General features: G+C 43.1%; 1 protein-coding gene across 4 annotated transcripts in view; it reads right to left on the bottom strand.

Moving 5' to 3' along the window:
* MCTP2 (multiple C2 and transmembrane domain containing 2) overlaps positions 1-20,159 on the bottom strand; it is a 127,388-nt gene that overhangs the window by 81,492 nt on the left and 25,737 nt on the right. For all 4 annotated transcript variants that reach the window (XM_075506271.1, XM_075506272.1, XM_075506270.1 and 1 more), the window contains 4 exons: positions 7,168-7,310; positions 6,297-6,373; positions 5,001-5,112; positions 2,954-2,989 (listed from right to left, as the gene is read on the bottom strand). In XM_075506271.1, the coding sequence (XP_075362386.1) occupies positions 2,954-2,989; positions 5,001-5,112; positions 6,297-6,373; positions 7,168-7,310 (368 nt within the window). The remainder of the gene's footprint in view (positions 1-2,953; positions 2,990-5,000; positions 5,113-6,296; positions 6,374-7,167; positions 7,311-20,159) is intronic.

The following is a 20,159-nucleotide window of genomic DNA, read 5'->3' as shown; positions in this document are numbered from 1 at the left end:
ATGCTGGTCTCAGCTCCCATGAAAAATGAGGGATCTGGATGTGCTGCCCACGTCTTGGGAGTCCGCCCAAATGTGTGACGATTCCCTTCTAGCAGCAGTGAAAAATATATACTGTGTAATCAACAGATAGCTAAATCACCCAGTTCAACAGCTCTTGCACCAAAATGATTTAAAAGACAATATTCAGTTGCTGAAATCCTTCCTGCATACCGTCTGTAATGACTGCGAGACAACCATAGCTAGACTGGAGATCTTGTACTGCTGCTGTTTTCGTCGTTGTCTGAAATGTAGCTTTTTCTTCACAAAGCAAGTGAGCTCAGAGAACACACGTGAAAAGTGCACGGTACCCACGGTATCGAAGGGGTTCACCCGCGTGAACCCCTTCGCCAGTCTGACGTGGGGTTGCATCAGGTATTAATGCCCTCAACGGGGGTACTAACCATTTGGGGTGAATTTGGGAAGCCAGCAAGAATCCCGTGACTGATGTGACAAGAATCATTTAGGACACTGATGTGCCAAAGCGGCACTAAGATAACATAAACCGGTCAAATTAGAGTATAACCAGATTTTCTTTCATCTAGACAATACAGATTCAAAAAAGCGTGAAAGTTATTTTAAGGATGGACACAAAATGAATATAAGTAATTTTCCCTGTATTTGTAGAAGAAAAGCTAAATATTACAATACAGGTCAGCTGCAGTTCAGCGCAAAAAAGCCAGGAAAACCATTTCAAATGGAGAATTTTTATTTGCCTAAATCTACAGAGATGAAATTTACATCTGTCTCAGTTCAGCTGTTTAAACGGAAAGTATATGGCCTTTTTCTCCCACAACAACCAACCAGAGTCAGCTCAGTAGCCAAAAAAGAGACGAGTTTGTGTATCCCTTACAGAGCTCTCTCCGTTTCCCCTGCCCCCCTTATTCCCGTATCTTTATCTCGTCCAGCAACATTGTTTTCTACCCCATCATACTCTCTGGCTATTCTTCCATAACCTCTTGTGCCTTCCCCAGACACCTATATTCCCCATGCACACAATTTTTCTTTCTAGCGTTTATGTTCTGCCACAAACTGCTAGTACTGCTTCCACAGACCAGAGTTTCCTAACTAAAGATGGTTATTGATGTACAGTACTAGTGTTTTAGTGCAGTAGCAGAATCAATAAACTAGGAAATACTGCTTTGTCAGATTTTTCCAGCGCATGCCGGGAAATATTTTTACGGCCTTTGGATGGTCACAGAGCTTTTCTTTAGAGATCACACTGGAGCATGAACTGTGTCTTCCCTAGGAAGAACTGAAGCTCTCCTACCCTCTAGTGACTGGAACAGAATAGAGCACAGGGTTGCAGCTTCCCCCCCCCCCCCCCCCTTTTAAACAATACTTTCACTTCTCCTAACTCAGTACCATGCTTCAGCATCTCTTAATTTTATTTTAAAAGATGCTAAGGCACAAGCTAGAGTCTTTGGAACTGAACAACCTGCCAGTATGGCTTACAGCTAAAGGTCCAAAAACCTCTATATAAAAAAATTACTCAAAATGCAATGAGACATAGGGTACAACCAAAAACCAAAATTTCGGTGACAGCAACCAAGACGGAAGTTTGGCTATTCTGGACAAAAAGGAACAGAGTTTAAAAACCTGGCTCCCTTTCCCAGGACCCAAAGCCAACCAGCGTCAAGAGACAGCTGTGTGTGCATGTGTGAGAAAAAGGGGGATCAAGCTACACTGATTGAGTGAGGGCACAGTAATTTCCAGAGCTTTAGTTAAAAACTAAAGTGCTGAGCTCTTCAATTATTCCATCACTTTCTGTCATACGGCATTCAGGGATGCCTGGTGGCTCTCCGTGCCGAGTGCCGCGGGAAGGGCTGCGTTATCCCTGGAACCGGGGCTCGCCAAGCTGCCGTCCAGCTCCAAGGGCTGTACTTTGCACTTCTTCTGTTGACAAAAATATACTTGCTGGCACGATACCCGAGAGGGTTGGCTCCTCTACATTGCACATCACAGTTGTAATGAATAAAACAAGAGGAAGTTAATTATTCAATTTATTTAGGCACAAACCAATAGTTATATAGGGAAAATATCGAGATGCATATGTGTTCTCGTAAGAGCCAAATTTTGCTTTTCAGAAAGTTAGACTGTATAGCTCTCAAGCTGGGTACTGGGGCCTGCAGTTTCTATATCATTGTTATTTACTCAATAGCAAATTAAAGCTTTACAGAACAAATAAAAAGCCACAGTCTGTTTCCTGAACAAGTTAAAATCTAATGCAAGAATGGGACAGTACAGGAATATAAAAGTAACGGAAGCCTGCAGGGATACTATAGAAGACCAAGGAAAGCAAGTTATGTAGATATGTAGCAACACACAAATCTTGGAAACCATGTTACATTGCTGGTAATGAAAACTGCCTGCTCGGTCTCCATCCCAAGAGCAAAAGGAATTTCAAAACCCACAGGAGCGACCAGAAGAAATACTGCCTCACACAATTCCTCCTGTGGCAAGAGGCGACCCTATCAACTAGACTGGGATCCAGGAGACCCGTGTTCAACTCCAGTACCAACTATTGGCCACCTTCCGTGTATCCTTAAACAACTCAAATCCTCCACAGCTCCTTTTTTTGGTTGAATTTATACCCATTTCCTTAGTACAGACAGTTTTTCTCTCTTTCTACAGCTCTTTGCTGAATGGGGTCTCACTCTCGCTTGCCTGCCTCTAGACGCTACCATAGCACCTACAATAAGAAAACAGCAGCAATTTCTCATCACATTGGAAAAAAAAAAAAAAATCAAAAAAGCGAAGGGTATAACAGCCACCACATTAAGATAGGTTGCATCTATACTTCAGAGTTTTCCTATGTTTACCCTTTTTGTTTCAGAGGAGGGCACAGATTTTGGGAGGGGAGGGGTTTTTTTTGTTGGTTTTGGGGGGTTTTTTTAAGAGAAAAAATATGGATTACCTTGGATGAAGTTCGCTTCTTCCGACTTGACCATCTCTATACATGGGTCCCCACCATTGTACCAAAGAGAACCCAGAGAGAGGAAACAGAGAAGGAAAATGGAGAAAGTGTTTAGTAAAATAATTCAAACAGCAGCTTCTCAGATGTGTTAGAAAAGCTTATTACCAAGTAGGGGGCTGGATCTATGACTGCATTCATCTACCTTCCCTCCCTCATGGAACATAACAATCAACAAACTCAAAATACCTGCACTGAACCAAAAAAAGAGGAAATAAAAAAAGTAATCAAGAATAAAAAGTGGAGGGACCAAGAACCATTAATAAGAAACACAGCTTATACTTTTGGTGCCATCTGGTTCTACAGTAAGCTAATTTAAAAGGGGGAAAAAAAAAAATCATCTTGCTGTTAAGTGCTAATGTGGACAGAGCCATTTCACTATTCTGATTCCACTGGAAATGGCTGAGCAATTTGCATTTGAAATATGAGGGCTTAAAACATCGTCTTTAAAAAAAATTACAGTGTGCACCAACTCTTCTATCATCTGCACTCTGAATGTTAACTAAGCACCCAAGAGTATCAAAAGCTGCTACTTTAGACCAATGTATTTTCTGTCTCACTGGCTAGGTCCATTTTAGCCCATGCCTTCCTAAAAATCCCAGAAGAATTCCTGCAGTTCTTTTGGCTAAACTGCTTTTTTGCTAAAGTAACTTTATGTCTTTGCTTCACCCCTTCCTGCAACCCAGTGACACGTGTCCCAACAACGCACTCGTGTACAAGTTAGAGGGGGAATTCACATCCCAGATCAAAGCCCTCTCATAATACAGATACACAAATACAACAACAGTGTTTTGAGTGTTGTCATTAAGCTTTTAAATAATCACATACTGAGGTAGACATAAGTCTACAAGTATCTTAATATTAATTGAGATTTTACAATTCTCAAAAAGGCAACTATTTGAGAAACAAATAATGAACGGCAGACGTCCCACATCAGCTTTTTCTTATTTGCTTTCCAACCCCTTGGAACATTTATGTTTCTATAAATAATCCCATTCAGACTGGAATTCCATACCTATAATTCAATAATGTGCTGTAAACAGCAACTTTCATACTAGACTATATCGAAGACTTGTAGGAATATTTTCTCTTTACATATGTGTTACACGTATTTAAAATTAGCTCTGGTTTTCAAGCCAGTCCAAGTAAATGCCTGATCTTGGCTTTTCCGCATCCCTTGCTGGCCAGGAGCAGGATGAGTTCACCAACACAGGTACGCTCCACACTCTGTGTAAAACACTAGTAGGAATCTTAAAAGATGAAAACCAAAAACACACATGCAGAACCTGAATTTTAAAAACTATCAGCGTCAGTCGTGGTGTTCCCAGTCTCTGCCCAGGTTCTTCTGGTTTCTAGCATCACTAAATGCACCATGTTTCAGCATCAGGAGCCAAGTTCAACTGAACTCAATCAAGAAACTGTCAGTGGCAAAATCAGGGTTTTTACAAGCAATCTCTTCGACTCGGCCAGTGTGCTCCTCCGCAGGATTGGTGCAGTTTAAGTCTTAACGTCAAATCTCTGCTTTTAGATTTCACACAGATATCTTTTTTTCATTGTCACGAAAAAAAAAAAAAAGAAAAAGAAAAAAGAAAAAATAGTAACTTCTTCTTGTTGTTTTTAAGTGCTAAACTCCTGGGTGGAAATCAGAAAATAGTATTCTCTGGAATAGCAATCACAGCAGGCATGGTTCATACAGCCTCTTCAGCAACGTCACGTTGCAGTGACGGACACCGCACCCCTGACAGACGGAGAGCACTGCCACAGCGGGCGGCACAGCCACGAGAGAGAACCATCCAGCTACAGATGTCTAAGCAACTTTTACCCAGTTAAACATGTGGCTTTTTTTAAAGTTATGATCTATCTCGATTTCGATAATGAGTCTCGGAGGATGAAAATAAAGGTGGCATTTCCAAGTAAATCAGATTAGGCCAGCTCTTCCCCCACACACACACACATTCCAGCTATAAATTTGATTTCCTAAGCCACTTACATTTCTCTTGAAGTCTTCTTGCTTGACTGCTAGACTCAAGTTTAATACAATCACTCCCATGTCATCTTCTAAACTGTTAGGATCTTCCAGTTTTAAAACCTGCTCAGTAGTTCTACAAGAAAATAAAAAGACGTGCATTTATTGACTCCAGTTAACTCGAGTTCATTATCAAAGGTCACTCTGAGCTGTGCAAATTCCAGCTTCGTGTCTGAAATTCCCAATATTGAGTTTAAATGTTAAAACAGGAAATCTGGAAGGTTCCTCCTTAGTTCTCACAAAATACACCCCCCTTTTAATGGCGCAGCGTGGTGTTTATATAGCATTGCTTAATACTCGTAACTCTCCATATGCAGATACACACCGGACTAGGTTACCACTACCTCCACTTCACAGGGAAGAAGAGTGACAGGGAAACTCATCCAAGTGAATTTTCTAACATTAATGGCTGGGATTCGACTCCGGAGATATTTATTTTGCCTTATCGCTGCCTGCGTTTAATCTGCCTCCATGACTCAGTTCCCTCTCTGAAAACGGGAATGCCAGTATTTACTTGGTGGCACTATCTCACGGCTAATTCATTAACGTTTCTAGAAATTCAGATACAACAGCCGTGGCAGCTATAATATACCCACACAGGGAGAACTCATTTTCCCCAAGAAAAAAAGTCGCACAGCGAGAGAGTATAAAAGAGAGAACTAAAATTTAAATTCCTGGCTTCCAGCTCCACATTGAGACCAAGCGGCAGCAGCAGACAAAAGGCGCAGGGCTTGCCTCCGCACTAAATCAGGGCCAGATGAGCTGCCGCGGGGACGGATGGCTGCGGGGGGAGGCTGGAAACGGGGCGCTCGCAGCCAGCCAGGCAAAGCGCTCCCCAGCCCAGTTATATACAGAAAAAGGCACCCCGCGCTACGTGGGGCTCAGAAGGGGTCTACAACCTTCTCCCCCCTTTCTTCTTCCACCTCCATAAATTATTCTGGTGTAGCTCGCCCTAAACAATGCCGCATATAGAAACTCTTATTCTTATCCCTAGACGTGAAAAGGAAAGGGTGCCTTCTGCCCAACTGGGCTCATCCAGGTGGGATCTGAATCCTGTACGTAACGCTGGATAAAATCATGCGTGTACAGGATTTATCTCATGCGATTTGTTTTTTTTTTTTAAAACATGCTCCCCACTCCTCTATCAAAATAAGTTTTCATGAATAAACAAGTTCCCAGCGAGAGCAAAAGCATCTCATTATTTTCCTAAGTTTCTCAATAAAGCTGCATTAACAACCTTTAATTAAACAAATGTATTACCTATTGAGTTCAAGTTCAGCGAGTGCTACAAATGCCGAACCCATGAAGTCTGAAGAGGTTAAATCTCGATCGTACACCTGGTAGCAAAATAAAATAAATATTTGTAATTTTCACATCATAAGCCAGTTTTATCCCAGCCGATAGAAGAACAGATATTTTAAGCCCTTTCGGTTGAATTTCGTATTTGAAAGATCAAAGCTTAGATATAATTCAGGGATAATTTTCCATCTCCCTGCTTTAATTTGTATTTTTAACTAAATATTTAAACAGCATTTTGAAAGCATCTTCTTAATATTATGTAAACAGAGACATGTGTGCTGTTATGGATTGTGCCTGTGCCTTTATGCTCTGCGCGATAGCATAATGAAACGCTGCACAAAAATCAGGTACTTCTGGCTACAGATGTTTTAGCAATTAGTGCTCGCAACTGGTAGCTTGCCGTTCTGGTAACTGTAACGTTACTCATAATGAGAAAAGGCTTTACTACTTGTCACGGCTGCATCCCAGGTAATAATTCTGTTCAACCCAGCCAAATTACACTCTTAAAACGTGCTTACGAAACCACTATTGGTTTCACTGAGTTTGCACAAGCACGGTAAGAGCGAGCAGAATTTAGCTCCCTAGCTTTAAACATATCCAGTCAAGGAGTTTTATTTCAACTTGGGTTTTTGCAGACGGAAAGCAAAACATGCGAGTAAAATCTGGAAAAGACATATGTGCATTTTAATTTGAAATTGCTGAAACTCTTAAACCGGATTGTGTTTTATGTTACGCTGCTACAGTGAATAAAAATCAATACGTTTCTAAAGTTGAAAATAATTGCTTAAAAAAATATTGACCCGTCTTTCAAAAATCTAAACCCAAAACTTACCTTGATCCAGAGTTTTTGATCGAGGGTCTGTACAGGCAGCACAACAGTTTCATCCCAAACTGGGTTGAGGTTCTTGTAGACTACCTTGCTTTTGTATAGAGTTTTCCCATTCAGTTTAAACTTCACATACGGGTCACTTGTACCTGTGATAATTAATAAAAAATAGATTAGCATGCCCCCATGTAACCCCACAGCCTTAAATTATATTTTCGTAAAACGATAAATAACAATAATAAATGGTAATGACTTATTTTATATACACATGCATATACTTAATTACCTAGATAAAAATTGCTAGTTCATACAGGAAATCTATAGAATAGAACCAGAAAGTTGCTTGAAAGCATGCAACAAAAAATCTGCATAGTTTGCTTGATTTCTGCTGTGTTATTCTTAAAGAACGTTAATTATTCTTTAGTAACTTAGTTAACATTTTAATTTGGGAAAAGAGCAAACAGAAGCAGGGATGAAGCACTATTCACGGGCCAACTAACAACACAGACAGTGGAAGAGAGAAAATGTGATCCTGTGACTATGAATATATAAAAAAAACTCAAAAGCATCGTAACTTGGATAGGAGCTCCAAGGAAACCACTAACAATAGCTAAAAGACCCGTCAGGATTTCATTACTGGTGTCACTTGCCAATTTACTTAAAACCAAATTTTGAGTTTCAGTGAAAAAATACTGACATTATTCACCAGCTCAGGATAAAAACCACACACAGAATAGACTCCGTAAAGACAACAAACAATATTCAGGTAACACTTTTTTTAATCCAAGTGGCACAATTTGCCATGGCAATAATGTCCCATATTTTTATGGAGCAGATGTCCGTGGACAGAGCGTGAGGCCCGTGCCACTCGGCAGCAATAGAAAGACTTGCAGCTGTCAAAGGAAAACAGAAGAGGGAATCAACTTTTTATTATTGTTATTAAACCAGTGGCATCTGCACTAACACCAACCACCGTGCAGGACACCACACAAAAGGGGGAACAAGGTACATGAAGGATTTAACTAGATGGTTGATTTAGTAATGCATATGGACTTTGCAAAAGAATCTCACAAGCTGCAAATAAGGGAAAGAATGAAACTGAGGTGTGGCAGCACATACAATTAGCTGATCCCAGGTGCCTTTCATCTGTCATATTCAATATTGTCTGTATTATACCTTATATTTGGAACTAAACTTCCCTCCTAGCAGTTCAATTTCATTAGAAGGATAACAGCTAACGCGATGGTCCTGGCTGCCCCCCGGCCTGCAGCGTGGGCTGCCAGCAGGAAAAGACCGACTCCTACACCGGACTTCACGTGCAGAAATAATCTCAACCTGTCCTCCCTGGTCCCCACCGAGATACTGCCCGACAAACGCATGGCAGTTCAGGATAACCCAGCGTAAGACCAATAGTCAGTCTTGTCGGCAGTTTGGTGAAACAGTGCGAATGTGAAAAATCCATATTTAAACATCCAAAGCTCTCATCAGTGTTATGGGAAGACAGACTTAGACTCAAGAAAAAATAGCTATGCGTTAGCATCTATTTGAAATGACATAGTAAAGAACTGTGCTCCTGGGACATACAGACTTATTTTTAAGAATTATAGAAAGTTTTTATTCTGTTTTAATTTCAAAAGGGAAGAGCTGTAGAGCCCTGGACAATTCTGCACATAGGAGCGTTTCATTCACAGAAGGAAAATATCAGTTGGTTTGCAAATACTACCCGCAGCCGATCCTTTTCCCCAAATAGTAATTGTTGAAATCAACCCCTTTTTGTGAAAAACACTGCAAACTTAAAAAGAAGTTTCTTTCCCTTCTCCTGTAAGAGAGAGTAATAACAAGGGCTTGATCCAAAGCCAGGGCAGTCAGAGGGCAGCTTCTCATTGTTTTCAATGGGTTAGGACTAGACTTTTCCCTAGAAACCTTCTCAGAACTATGATTATACTCTTATATAAAATGTACAGCTTAAAACCAGCACACTCTCTGCAACGAGTGAGAACACACAGATAAATTGTAGCCCCACAATGTGGGCAGTAGCCCTCAGAGGATGCAGAAGTTAAGAAATAACAGCACTGAGCTCTTTGGTGTTAGTTTCTTCCAGCTCCTTTAAAAAGAAAAAGAAAAAAAAAAAAAAAGCTTTTCTTTACAGGATAAGCAGGAGCAAGCTGCATTATTAAAAATAACAATAATAGTAATAATAATGTCCACAACCTATTCTGTGCATGAAATAGCAACTGGCCAAGACAAGGAAAGCAACTGATGAAATGCAAGCATGAAGAGGGCGATGGAGGCGGGTGGTCCATGGCCATAACTCGTCTGCTTTTTGGCACAGAAAACACGTGACCGAGGGCAAAACCTGAAAAGGGAGAGAGAAAGAGGAGACGGAGAACGCAAACAGCCAGCAAGTTCAAGATCTGCAAGTATAAAACTCCAAGCCCTTTCTCCGAGGATAGGAAGCAAGAAGACTACAGCTAAGCAAGCATCCCAATTGCATTATTGCTCCGAAAGCTTTCCAGGTTGTTACAGAGCACAGCAAAATAAACGAGGGGGAAGGGCTGCCCAGCACTGCTCATGCGAGCCAGGCCTTAGCAATCATTCTCCTATACATATATAAAAGCATGTCTTCTTTTATACTTACATATATTAATATATATTTTTATATATAAAAACATATGTATGTATATAAAGGAATATATATTTATATAAATATATATATTTTTATATAAAAACATATAAAAAGCTGTGAGGGGGAAAAAAGCTATAATAAAAAGAGGCCTTTAATTAAATAAGATTGCCACTCTGGGATCAGGCCTTCATGCTTGTCAGCTTACTCTCAAAATAAACATCTCAAACCGGGGCCTCAGTGGTGTCACTTACTCCGGCAAGGCACACTGGGTAATCCCTCGCTATCTTGACAGCTACATAATGTTCAAACTGTTTCACGGGTGAACGGCGGCACTTGCGCGAAAGAAAATATTAATGCCAGGAATTAATAGAAAAAGGGATGATGGTTTACAAAAGCCAAACAAGGAAAAGGTGTCAAGTTAGTACCGGCGTTAATTGTTAGGGAAAATAATTGCGGAGGGGCACGGGTTTCGGCAGCTCGCCTGTCTGGCTGTCAGAGGGGTAACATCTCAACTAGGCAGGCAGGGGAAAGGGGTCGGCGGCACGGGATCATACAAATGACGGGCTGACACCTCCGCGCCGGCAAACAGATGGACTTTCACCTCTGCGGCGGGAGCTGGCACGCAGCGGGGCTCGGTGGCGTTTGATCAGGTGGACCTGGACGGCCAGGAGAGAAATGATGGGGCTGGATATGGCACCACAGCCCCTTTTGGGGCTTTCAAGGCTTTCCCTGACTTGCTCCTGGGATGTTGAAGAAGCTCCTGTAGCTCCCTGGCTCAATGTGCCCATTTCTGTTTTTCTTTAAGATGTCCCAGATTGCATCCAGGTGATCAGAATACGTTAAAAAGGAGGCAGGGAATGAGAAGTAAGGCAGGTGGACAAGCCCCAGCTGACGGGACAAACGGCACAGACAGCAAATTATTAACTGCATTTGAATTCAAGGCTTGAAGCCCTCTGGATTCAAGACTGGAAAGATGTCTGGATCTATTAAAGATATTTATTGGAGACAATCTACAATCTAGCCAGAAAAGCATAACTTTTCAAAAAAGTGCCTAGTGATTTTAGAGATGAACCAGTCTAAAAAAGGGTGTATTCTTTAATAATTTTCCTTTAAACATGACAGGCACCCGATAATTTTATGAAGCTAGGCCATTAAAAAAACCAAAAAAATAAAAAAATAAAGCTTTTCAGCAGCCATTTCCTAGTGAAGGCAACCCACTCAACTTTTCAGCACGTGCACCCAGGCTCCTCTGCAATGCAAGGTCTGAACCCGTTCATCTCGGTCACATCAGCTGTAACCACGCATTAACGGGGTAACGCGAGGAGACTGATTCAACTGATTCTTCTTGAAAGTAGTTGAGAATTTAGCCTGAGAAAAATACTTCTCTGGTGGGAAAAGCAAGGTGTGATGCTTTGAGGTTAATTTAAATGTTATGTAATGACAAGAAGGTTCTCACACAGTAAAATATATGGACGAAATACATAAAGCAAAAAGGATCATGTGCTTCTCAGCCTAAAACAAAGCCAGTGGAAGTAAAAAGAAAGGATGACCTCTAAAAATATCATTCCGTCAGCTGGACCTGTTTTCTCATTAGGGAAAGAACATGCATCTCAATAGTGATGCTCCCTTTAATTCCATAATATCTATTTTACTTCTATTTTCTTTCCCTAACACTAAAAAGCAACGAGTGCAGGCAGACCAAATATCAGCTAAAAGCCGAGCAAGCTTCAGTAAGCAAAAGTTGCTGGGACACAGCAGCAGGACAGGGTTTACAAGCCCAAGAAACTGTTAATGGTGGTTTTAAATGGATACTGCTGCCCTCTAGCAGCTGCCGAGAGATGTATCGCATCTCCTGTGTTTACTGCTACACCCTTGCTTCATAATTAGGGAAAAAAAAAAAAAAAACAAAAAAAAAACCAACACACCAAACCCAGAAGACCCGATATAATTTCAAGCCACACACTATTTTATAGGAGTAAACTTACTGGAAATGTAGCATATGAAACAAGTCTCGTTACATAAATAAATAAAAAAAAATTACCACCAAGTTGCCTTAAAATTCTGAAAAATCAAAGAGCGGTGTGAAACATAACCTAGACGATCTTAAGTTTTTGGTTAAAAAAACCCTAAATTTTAATCTGAAGAAGGAAATGAAGGATTTATTTTATATGCACTTAAAGAATAAATTTCTTAAAATCTTCCTAGAAATAGAATTACTGAAGTTATTTACAACAAGGAGTAAAAGACACTTTAAAATGGAACACACACTTTTCTTTTTATGTGGAAAACCACTATATTCTTGTCGTGAAATAGCCGAGATCAAGGTTTAAAAGGGAAATCGGAAAAAAGTATTCTGCTGGCAGGAAATTCAGGTAATTTTGGAAAGTTTTGTGCCCAGTTAGTTTTACATGGCCAGATGGAAGTGAAACATTGCTTGGAAACAAGCATCACCAATAGGTTCCAAGGGAAAATAAACCAACAAACAAGAAAAAAAAAAACCACACACACACAAAAAACCCCGCAACAAAAACCAGTAAACCAAAAAGACCAGAGAAGTGTGAAGAATGCATACAAACCCACAGTTGACGGAGGGGGGAAGAGGGAAAAAAAGCCTGAACTGAACATTAATAGAATGAAAGAAGCAGATGCAGGATGTTCTATGCAAGACACTTCAGAAATAGTGTTTAAAAAAGCCAAACGAAAATAAACAAACCAAGAAAAAACCCCAGACCCTACCAAAACACCATTAGTCCAATTGAACATCGTATTCCCAGTCGGGGCTCAGGTATGAACGCACAGCAGGGCATGAGGATAGGGCAGAAGCCACTTTTACCTTACTAGCCAGCACTGAGGACCTTTGGTGTAAATAGTTGCATCTTCTTATATTCTCAGTCTTTGGCCTTATAAAATCTCCTTATGGGGTCCTGGAAAGACACAGTGTGAGCTGTTCACAGAATCACAGAATCGTATAGGTTGGAAAAGACCTCTAAGATCATCGAGTCCAACCATAAACCTAACACTACCAAGTCCACCACTACACCATGTCTCTAAGCACCTCATCCAAACGTCTTTTAAATACCTCCAGGGATGGCGACTCAACCACTTCCCTGGGCAGCCTGTTCCAATGCTTGATAACCCTTTCAGGGAAGAAAAATTTCCTAATATCCAGTCTAAACCTCCCCTGGCACAACTTGAGGCCATTTCCTCTCGTCCTATCACTTGTGACCTGGGAGAAGAGACCGACCCCACTTCTCTACAACCTCCTTTCAGGTAGGTGTAGAGAGCGATAAGGTCTCCCCTCAGCCTCCTTTTCTCCAGGCTAAACAACCCCAGTTCCCTCAGCCGCTCCTCATCAGACTTGTGCTCCAGACCCTTCACCAGCTTCGTTGCCCTTCTCTGGACACGCTCCAGCCCCTCAATGTCTCTCTTGTAGTGGGGGGCCCAAAACTGAACACAGTATTCGAGGTGCGGCCTCACCAGTGCCGAGTACAGGGGCACGATCGCTTCCCTAGTCCTGCTGGCCACGCTATTTTTGATACAAGCCAGGATGCCATTGGCCTTCTTGGCCACCTGGGCACACTGCTGGCTCATATTCAGGTGGCTGTCAACCAACACCCCCAGGTCCTTCTCTGCCGGGCAGCTTTCCAGCCACTCTTCCCCAAGCCTGTAGCGTTGCATGGGGCTGTTGTGGCCCAAGTGCAGGACCTTGCACTCGGCCTTGCTGAACCCCATACAATTGACCTCGGCCCATCAATCCAGCCTGTCCAGGTCCCTCTGCAGAGCCTTCCTGCCCTCAAGCAGACCAACACTCCCACACAACTTGGTGTCATCTGCAAACTGACTGAGGGTGCACTCGATCCCTGTCAGCGCAGGCAGCTGCCTCCCCAAGAGCCAGCTCTGACAACTGATAGAGCTTGAACAGTTTAAGAAACCTGTTACCTAAATTAGAATTACCTACAAAAGAAGAGTCATAGGGTATCCTCTGGGCCCTACATATTCTCTTCCAGTGCTGCCATCCTTATATTTCTTAATCTGACATTAATTTACCAAAGGTGGTTAGACACATACTGGATTAATTTCTTTTGTTTTAACTTAATTGTGCATTCATTTCCCACAGCCAGTCCAGGAGGGAGCCTTGCAGGGATCACTGTTTATAAGGGCAAAGTTTCAGCCGCACACGTGGCACTTCCAGAAACTGGACTCGGCGCACAGAAACGCTCACAGCACAAGCCGCTGCACGCAGAGCTACACGGGATCCAGAAAACATCAAAATAAGTACCCAGCACCATTGAAATTCTTCGCATTTGTAAATTAGCCATGATTATGCCTTTCAAAAAGGAGCGTGAAAAGTTGCCTAATACATCTCAATAATTAATAAATCTCAAGGGCTAATGATCTAATTGCAGATACCCTGAAAACAGAGAAAGTCTAAATTAATCAGCGTGTTTGCAGGGAGCGATTCAGCCTAATTGCTCTGAGCGTTTGCTTTCCAAACAACGGACTTGCTCTAAGCTGACAAACGCCCGGCACAGCGCAAACACATCCCTTCCTCCAGCACCCTGGTATCAGCGTGGGCCCAGGCAGGGATAGCCCAGAGCTAAGAGCGGTGGGCTACTGCAGGTTCACTACTGCTTAAAGTTAAAAGGACACGCTATTCTATCCTCTTTCATTTGATTTTGCCCTTGGGAGACGGAGCTTTGGCACAGGTTGCATTGGTGTTAGGAGCTGCCCAGGCAGCAGAGCAGCACGGCCTCTCTGCCAGCTCCAGGAGCCCACCGGGACGCTCTGGCAGTGGGATGGGAGAGCAGGTGATGTGCTCTGGACAGGAGAGGCAGGACGCACCCAGAAAGGTGACAGCACTTTCTGTACGCCCTCAACCCACCCTGCTCCTTTCGCACGTTCAGCTGTATCACGAGGGGAAAGAAATGAGAGCAAAACCAAAGTGCAGCAACAGGAAACAACAAGGGAAACCTGAAAGAAATAGAGAGACGGGGCACAAAGATCCTGTAAAAATCTAGAAAACACAAGACTGTGTGGAAAAGAGAGAGACACAAAATTCAGGCTGGAGCAACGCAGCTGGGGGGGGAAAAGACGGCAACGACAGCCACTCACCAGCTGACATCACATCCGAGAAATATATTTCTTGTAACCACACCATTTAACAGACGAAAAAAATATACTCGAACTTTGAAAGCACAGGATTTGGAAACAGGAGGGGCTTCTGACTCTTACAGGCACTCAAAACCTAGTTTCTGTTTTCTCGTACACTGGTAGAAATAGGTTTGTCACCTCAAGGAAGGTAATGCTTCCTTACAGCTGTGGCATCACATTGCTGCTCGGTGTCACAGCATCTCCGTTGTGCAAAGGTGACTCGTACAGGCAGCAACGTGCACAGTCAGAGCACCTCAGAGCCATAAGGTAGCAGGACATTTTGTATTTCATTAGACTGACTCAAACAAACATGAGGCATCACCCTGCCCTGTGAAAGTGAACCAGTAAGTAGAAATGGGCTCCAGCCTCTCCCAGGTTCAAAGCTCGTGGAGCTGGAAGTTGCAAGCTTCATAAAAAAAGGCTCAACGAGGCCATAAAACCACTAAGGGTGCAACAAAATGACAACACTTAGAGCACTGGTGATTACGAATGCTTAGTATTTTTTTTTAAGCCAAATAAGATATAGAGTAATTATGTCTCTTTTCTGCAGAACTACCAGTACTCCACAGATATTTAATTAATAAAATACATTTCTGCTTTCTTACTACTTAGAGTATTAAAACTACATAGACCACAAACTCCTCGCCATCGCCGAGATACATCATGTCATCTAGTAACAGTAATACTATAAAAAGTACACAAACCCCAAACTTTTGGTATTGTGTATATCCACACACAGATCCATAACCTTCAGTGTTTGGTTCATCAGTTACAGAACTATGAATATGGGAGCCATGCACCACTAACATTAGGCACCAACGGTACACGCAGGTGATGTGGATGCCGCTTGCCCAGCGCACCTTACCATCTGCTTAGGCAGTTTCTAATGTACGATTGAGTTAGACTGTATGCCAAGAAGCAGGGAGAAGCAAGAAAATCAGGCTCCAAGCAAGCTGATGACCAACAGCAAACACCTCTCTCATTCTGCATCCCTAAGAGGGGACACTGCAATTTTGACCCAAAGAGGGATTTTTTGGAGCCTCTCCCCTTCCCACCAGAACCAAGGTCCTGCTCTAACAGCACTCTGCTTCCTTGGCTGGGGTACATATATTGGGTGTTGCTGTATGGAGGCTTTTTCTTTCCCTTACACTTCAAAAAAAAAAAGATAAGAGAGGAGAAGAAAACACTGCAACTCTGATTTTTTTTTTTTTTTGCTGCATTGCTTATGCACTTTACATGAAGCAACAGGGAGCACACACAGCTGAGCCAGACTCCCGGGCTGACGCACTGCACCCTGTCTATAGAGAGCAGGTACAAGGAGAGGAGCCACAGAAAATCAGGAACTGGAGAGACAACAGAGGGACAAAAACCAATGCAAGTCACCAAAGTTGAAGAGAAAAATAGAAAAGAGCAGATGTCAATAGGGATAATATTACGAAGGGAAAAAAAAGAGAGTAATAGAAATCTGGTTAAGTGAAGAAGGAATTTAAATCACACCAAAGGGAACATATCCTGGAAAGAGCAGTACATAGCGAGTCAAAAAGTCTGGGAAAAATACCTGGGAAGTTGAGAAAAAGTAAAGACACACGTTGGTCTTACAGCCTGCAGTTACCAGCAGAACTACTGCTCACCTTTACTCAGCCAAGTGTAATTAATCCCTACTTAATAACTGTTAAGCATATGAGTACATTCAGGGAGAGCCCTGTGAATTAGCTGAGCAGAACCAGGAGTTTCCAGCCACAGCTGTTTCCGACGGCAGAAATATTTCTCCTTTGCCACGCACCTTAGATTTATTTTTAGAGACTTACATACGCACACAGATACGTACTTCCCACAGATACATACTCCTTACATCGGGACAAAGCAGAGGCAGAAACAAGGCCGGAACGCCAGCACGAGAGGCTTTACTCTGCCCGCTCGAACGTCAAGGACACCTTGTTCATCGCTTCTTGCGCTAAAAGTTGCTGCAGAGCCGCAACGCGCGATGCAACGGCCTCCTCGCCCAGCCCTGAAGCCGTGGCACTCACGGCAGCAGGCGCAGCCGGCAGCTGAGCGCAGGGGGCCGCTCCCCGGGGCCGCTCCCCGGGGCCGCTCCCCGGGGCCGCTCCCCGGGGCCGCTCCCCGGGGCCGCTCCCCGGGGCCGCTCCCCGGGGCTCCGCCGGCTGCGCGGGGAACGGCCGCGAGAGGGCATCAAGCACTCACGTTGTGGGGCTGCTGCCCTTCGGCTTGAGCTGATCAAGAAGCGGTGAGGCAAGGGGGAAGGCGCACGCATGAGAAGAGGGTGGGAGGCCACGCCTCAGCGCCGTTTTCTTTATCTGGGAGCAGATACAGAACTTCCCCCCCAAAAAATGTGACCTGATGGGTTTGAGGACTCCTCCGAGACTTTTGTTCCAGAGCAATTGCTGATAGCACAACAACCAAATATTAAAGTTCAGGAAATTCACAAAACTTACATTAAACCTGATTCAGGCTAAAGATGCTGGCTTACACTCCTCGCTCAGGCTCTGTGGTTTTCATGCGAACGTTTTGTCGTTTAGCATATCGCATACGCCCCACCGTATTTGGAGTTAGTTTCCATCAATGAAGTTGTTACTTCAAGCAGTTACCGCTGGGTATGACCGTAGTAAATCAGGAGCTGGTGGAAGGCCAGGACTTACGCAAAGTGGATAAGGAGGATTCAGACCAGAATGTGGACCATCTACTCAAAATTATTGTCCTTGGGAAGCGAAACACATCCTGGAGAAATATGTAAGCTAATGAAGATGTTTTGGGAACGATCTGAAGCTACTAGTAGAAGCGTGATAAGCAGCACCCTCACGCAAACTATCCCCATTCTAATACTAAAAGTCACACCCCCTGAGCTGGAGACCCCGGCCCAAGCGGAGACCACTCACCTTTGGGCGTGTGCAGAATATTAAAGTAATACTGTAGCTTTAAGAATAAGATGAGAAATTGTAGACCAATAGAAAACTGCTTGCTGTAATTACTTATGCATATGCATAACTAGACTGTATAAATACTGTACCTGTATGATCGAGGGGAGGGCTAGGTTTGTGGAGCTACCACCTAGCACCTGGTCTTGCACAAAACTTGAAAGAAACTGCTATCTTGGCTCTGTGTGCGTATTGGGTGTCGCACACCGAGTCATGAACTCCGTCTGTGAGACAACGTGACCACTTTATTTGAATAGAAGCAGGACATACATTGCTACTCCTACCTACAGACTCCAACACTCTGCCACCACTGCTACCTAACCAGAGCATTTTTGCAGTTGCTCACACAAGGCTGACCAGAGGAGGTTTCGAACTCCAACACACACATAAAGCACAGAACCAGCAACTCGGCATTACCCACTGGAGAGCTCCAGCGCCTCGTTCCACACAGAAAACCATGGGGAAGAGGGACTGAAACCCTCTTCCAAGCAGCATTCCTTGGTTAGCTTTAGAGGTTTGCTGTTCCCAGAACGTGAATGAGGATGACTTGGCCTTCAGCCCAAGCCGCGGTCTGACTCGCAGGATACCCTGGCTGCAGACAACATGTTCCTATATTCAGATTACTTGGAGTAGCCTGGTATATCCCAGTGCAGAGGCTGTATCTGGCGTTGTGCTGGGGGAAGAAAAGGGAAGTCGCATTCTCCTGGCCTACAAGTTTTCTGAGGTTTTCTCACGTTGGAGAGATGAGCAAAGCTGACAACTTCCCGCTTTTAAAAGCACATTGCAAAAAGCACAGTGGTTGCAGGTCAGGCCTGAGTGTCACGCAAAGATCTTAAGTAACCGGTATGACAGCAGAGACCTACAAAGAGGTGCATCAGGGCATCAGCACCATGCTTTTTTTTTTTAAGGAGCCACCACTGCAACATGATGGTGACTGAAGAATAATCATTAAGTCACTATTTTCCCCCCCTCCCACTGTCCGTGCAAAAAAGTATGAATTTTATTGAATGATGCACCACCTCACATACTTAGGTTACTAAATGAGCGGGCATTTGCCACAAAGCAAGAGACTCATCAAAACGCTTCTTTTCTTCGTGCTTATGTTGTTTCACAATATTGTCCAATGCTTCACTAAGGCAAGCATTTGCTTTCTTACACAATAAAACACAGCCTAGAGCAAACTATGCTTTGTCTTCTTTAGAAATACTACTCGGCTGGAATTGCTCATTTATAACATCTTTTCCATACAAGTAGCTGGATGTGTCCTGGCTTGTGCAGCTTGCCAGTAAATCTGATGAGCGGCTACACTGTTAGGAAATACATGCTTCTGTTTAAAGGGTAAAGATCTTAATCTAAGTATTCATTCACTCCTTCCAAAAGCTGGGAGCTGGGAGGAAAAACGAGCATACATTTAGCCAAGAGTTACTGTTTGGTGAAGACATGAAAAACCAGCATGGAAAAAGTTAACTGAGATAATAGGTAAGGGAAATCCCAACAAGAAGTACCCCACGTGAGAAGATTTCTAAATCCATACAGGTCTCTCCAGATGCAAACCTTCACAGGCCTTCAAGGTGTGCAAGCTTATTTTCTTTAAAACTCTATGAATAAACCCCATTGCTTCATCTCAAAAGAGAGAAATTGCTCATACATTTTGCAATGCAAAAGTATTAGAACTGTTCCGCACGCAGAAAAAAATAGGAAATAAAGAATAAATCTAAAATGCAGAAAGATTGGACATATGGAAGAGCTCTCTGACAGGTTCAGATCAAAGGTCCTGAAGCAGCTGCTGCTGCAGAGCCCGACAAGCCGCCGCAGAGCCTCCGGCAGGACAGCTCTTCCCTCCGCAGCAAGCGGAGAAACTACCAACTGGCTGCTTATAAGCACCTTTAGTCCCTGTTGCAACAGCCTGAAAAACAGCCAGGCTAACAGCAGGCACTTTCACACAGTTTTTCCAAGAATTCCCCAAATATTTTCTAATTTGTTTGATAACATCTTTTTTTTTTTTTCTTTATGTTGTCCTCCTTAAGTTGCATCCCAGATTGGAGAGGGGATTGTCGGCTTACAGCCCTGCTCCCATGGTTTCCCTTGTATTAAAACCTTTGCAGATTACCCAAAAAGCACTCCTAGCGCAGCTCCATCATTTAATACATTTCAAAATATTCTTTGGCTTTTTTTTTTTTTTTTTTAAGCTCAAATCGAATTTCTCCAGATTAATCACTCTGCAGTTCCTGAATAGGCACCGATGCTAAGTCCAGCCAAGGAGCTGCTTTGCAGCTGTGCAGTCAGAC

Source organism: Mycteria americana, chromosome 6 (assembly GCF_035582795.1).
Source record: "Mycteria americana isolate JAX WOST 10 ecotype Jacksonville Zoo and Gardens chromosome 6, USCA_MyAme_1.0, whole genome shotgun sequence".
NCBI lineage: Eukaryota > Metazoa > Chordata > Aves > Ciconiiformes > Ciconiidae > Mycteria > Mycteria americana.
This window is presented reverse-complemented; position numbering and strand designations above follow the sequence as displayed.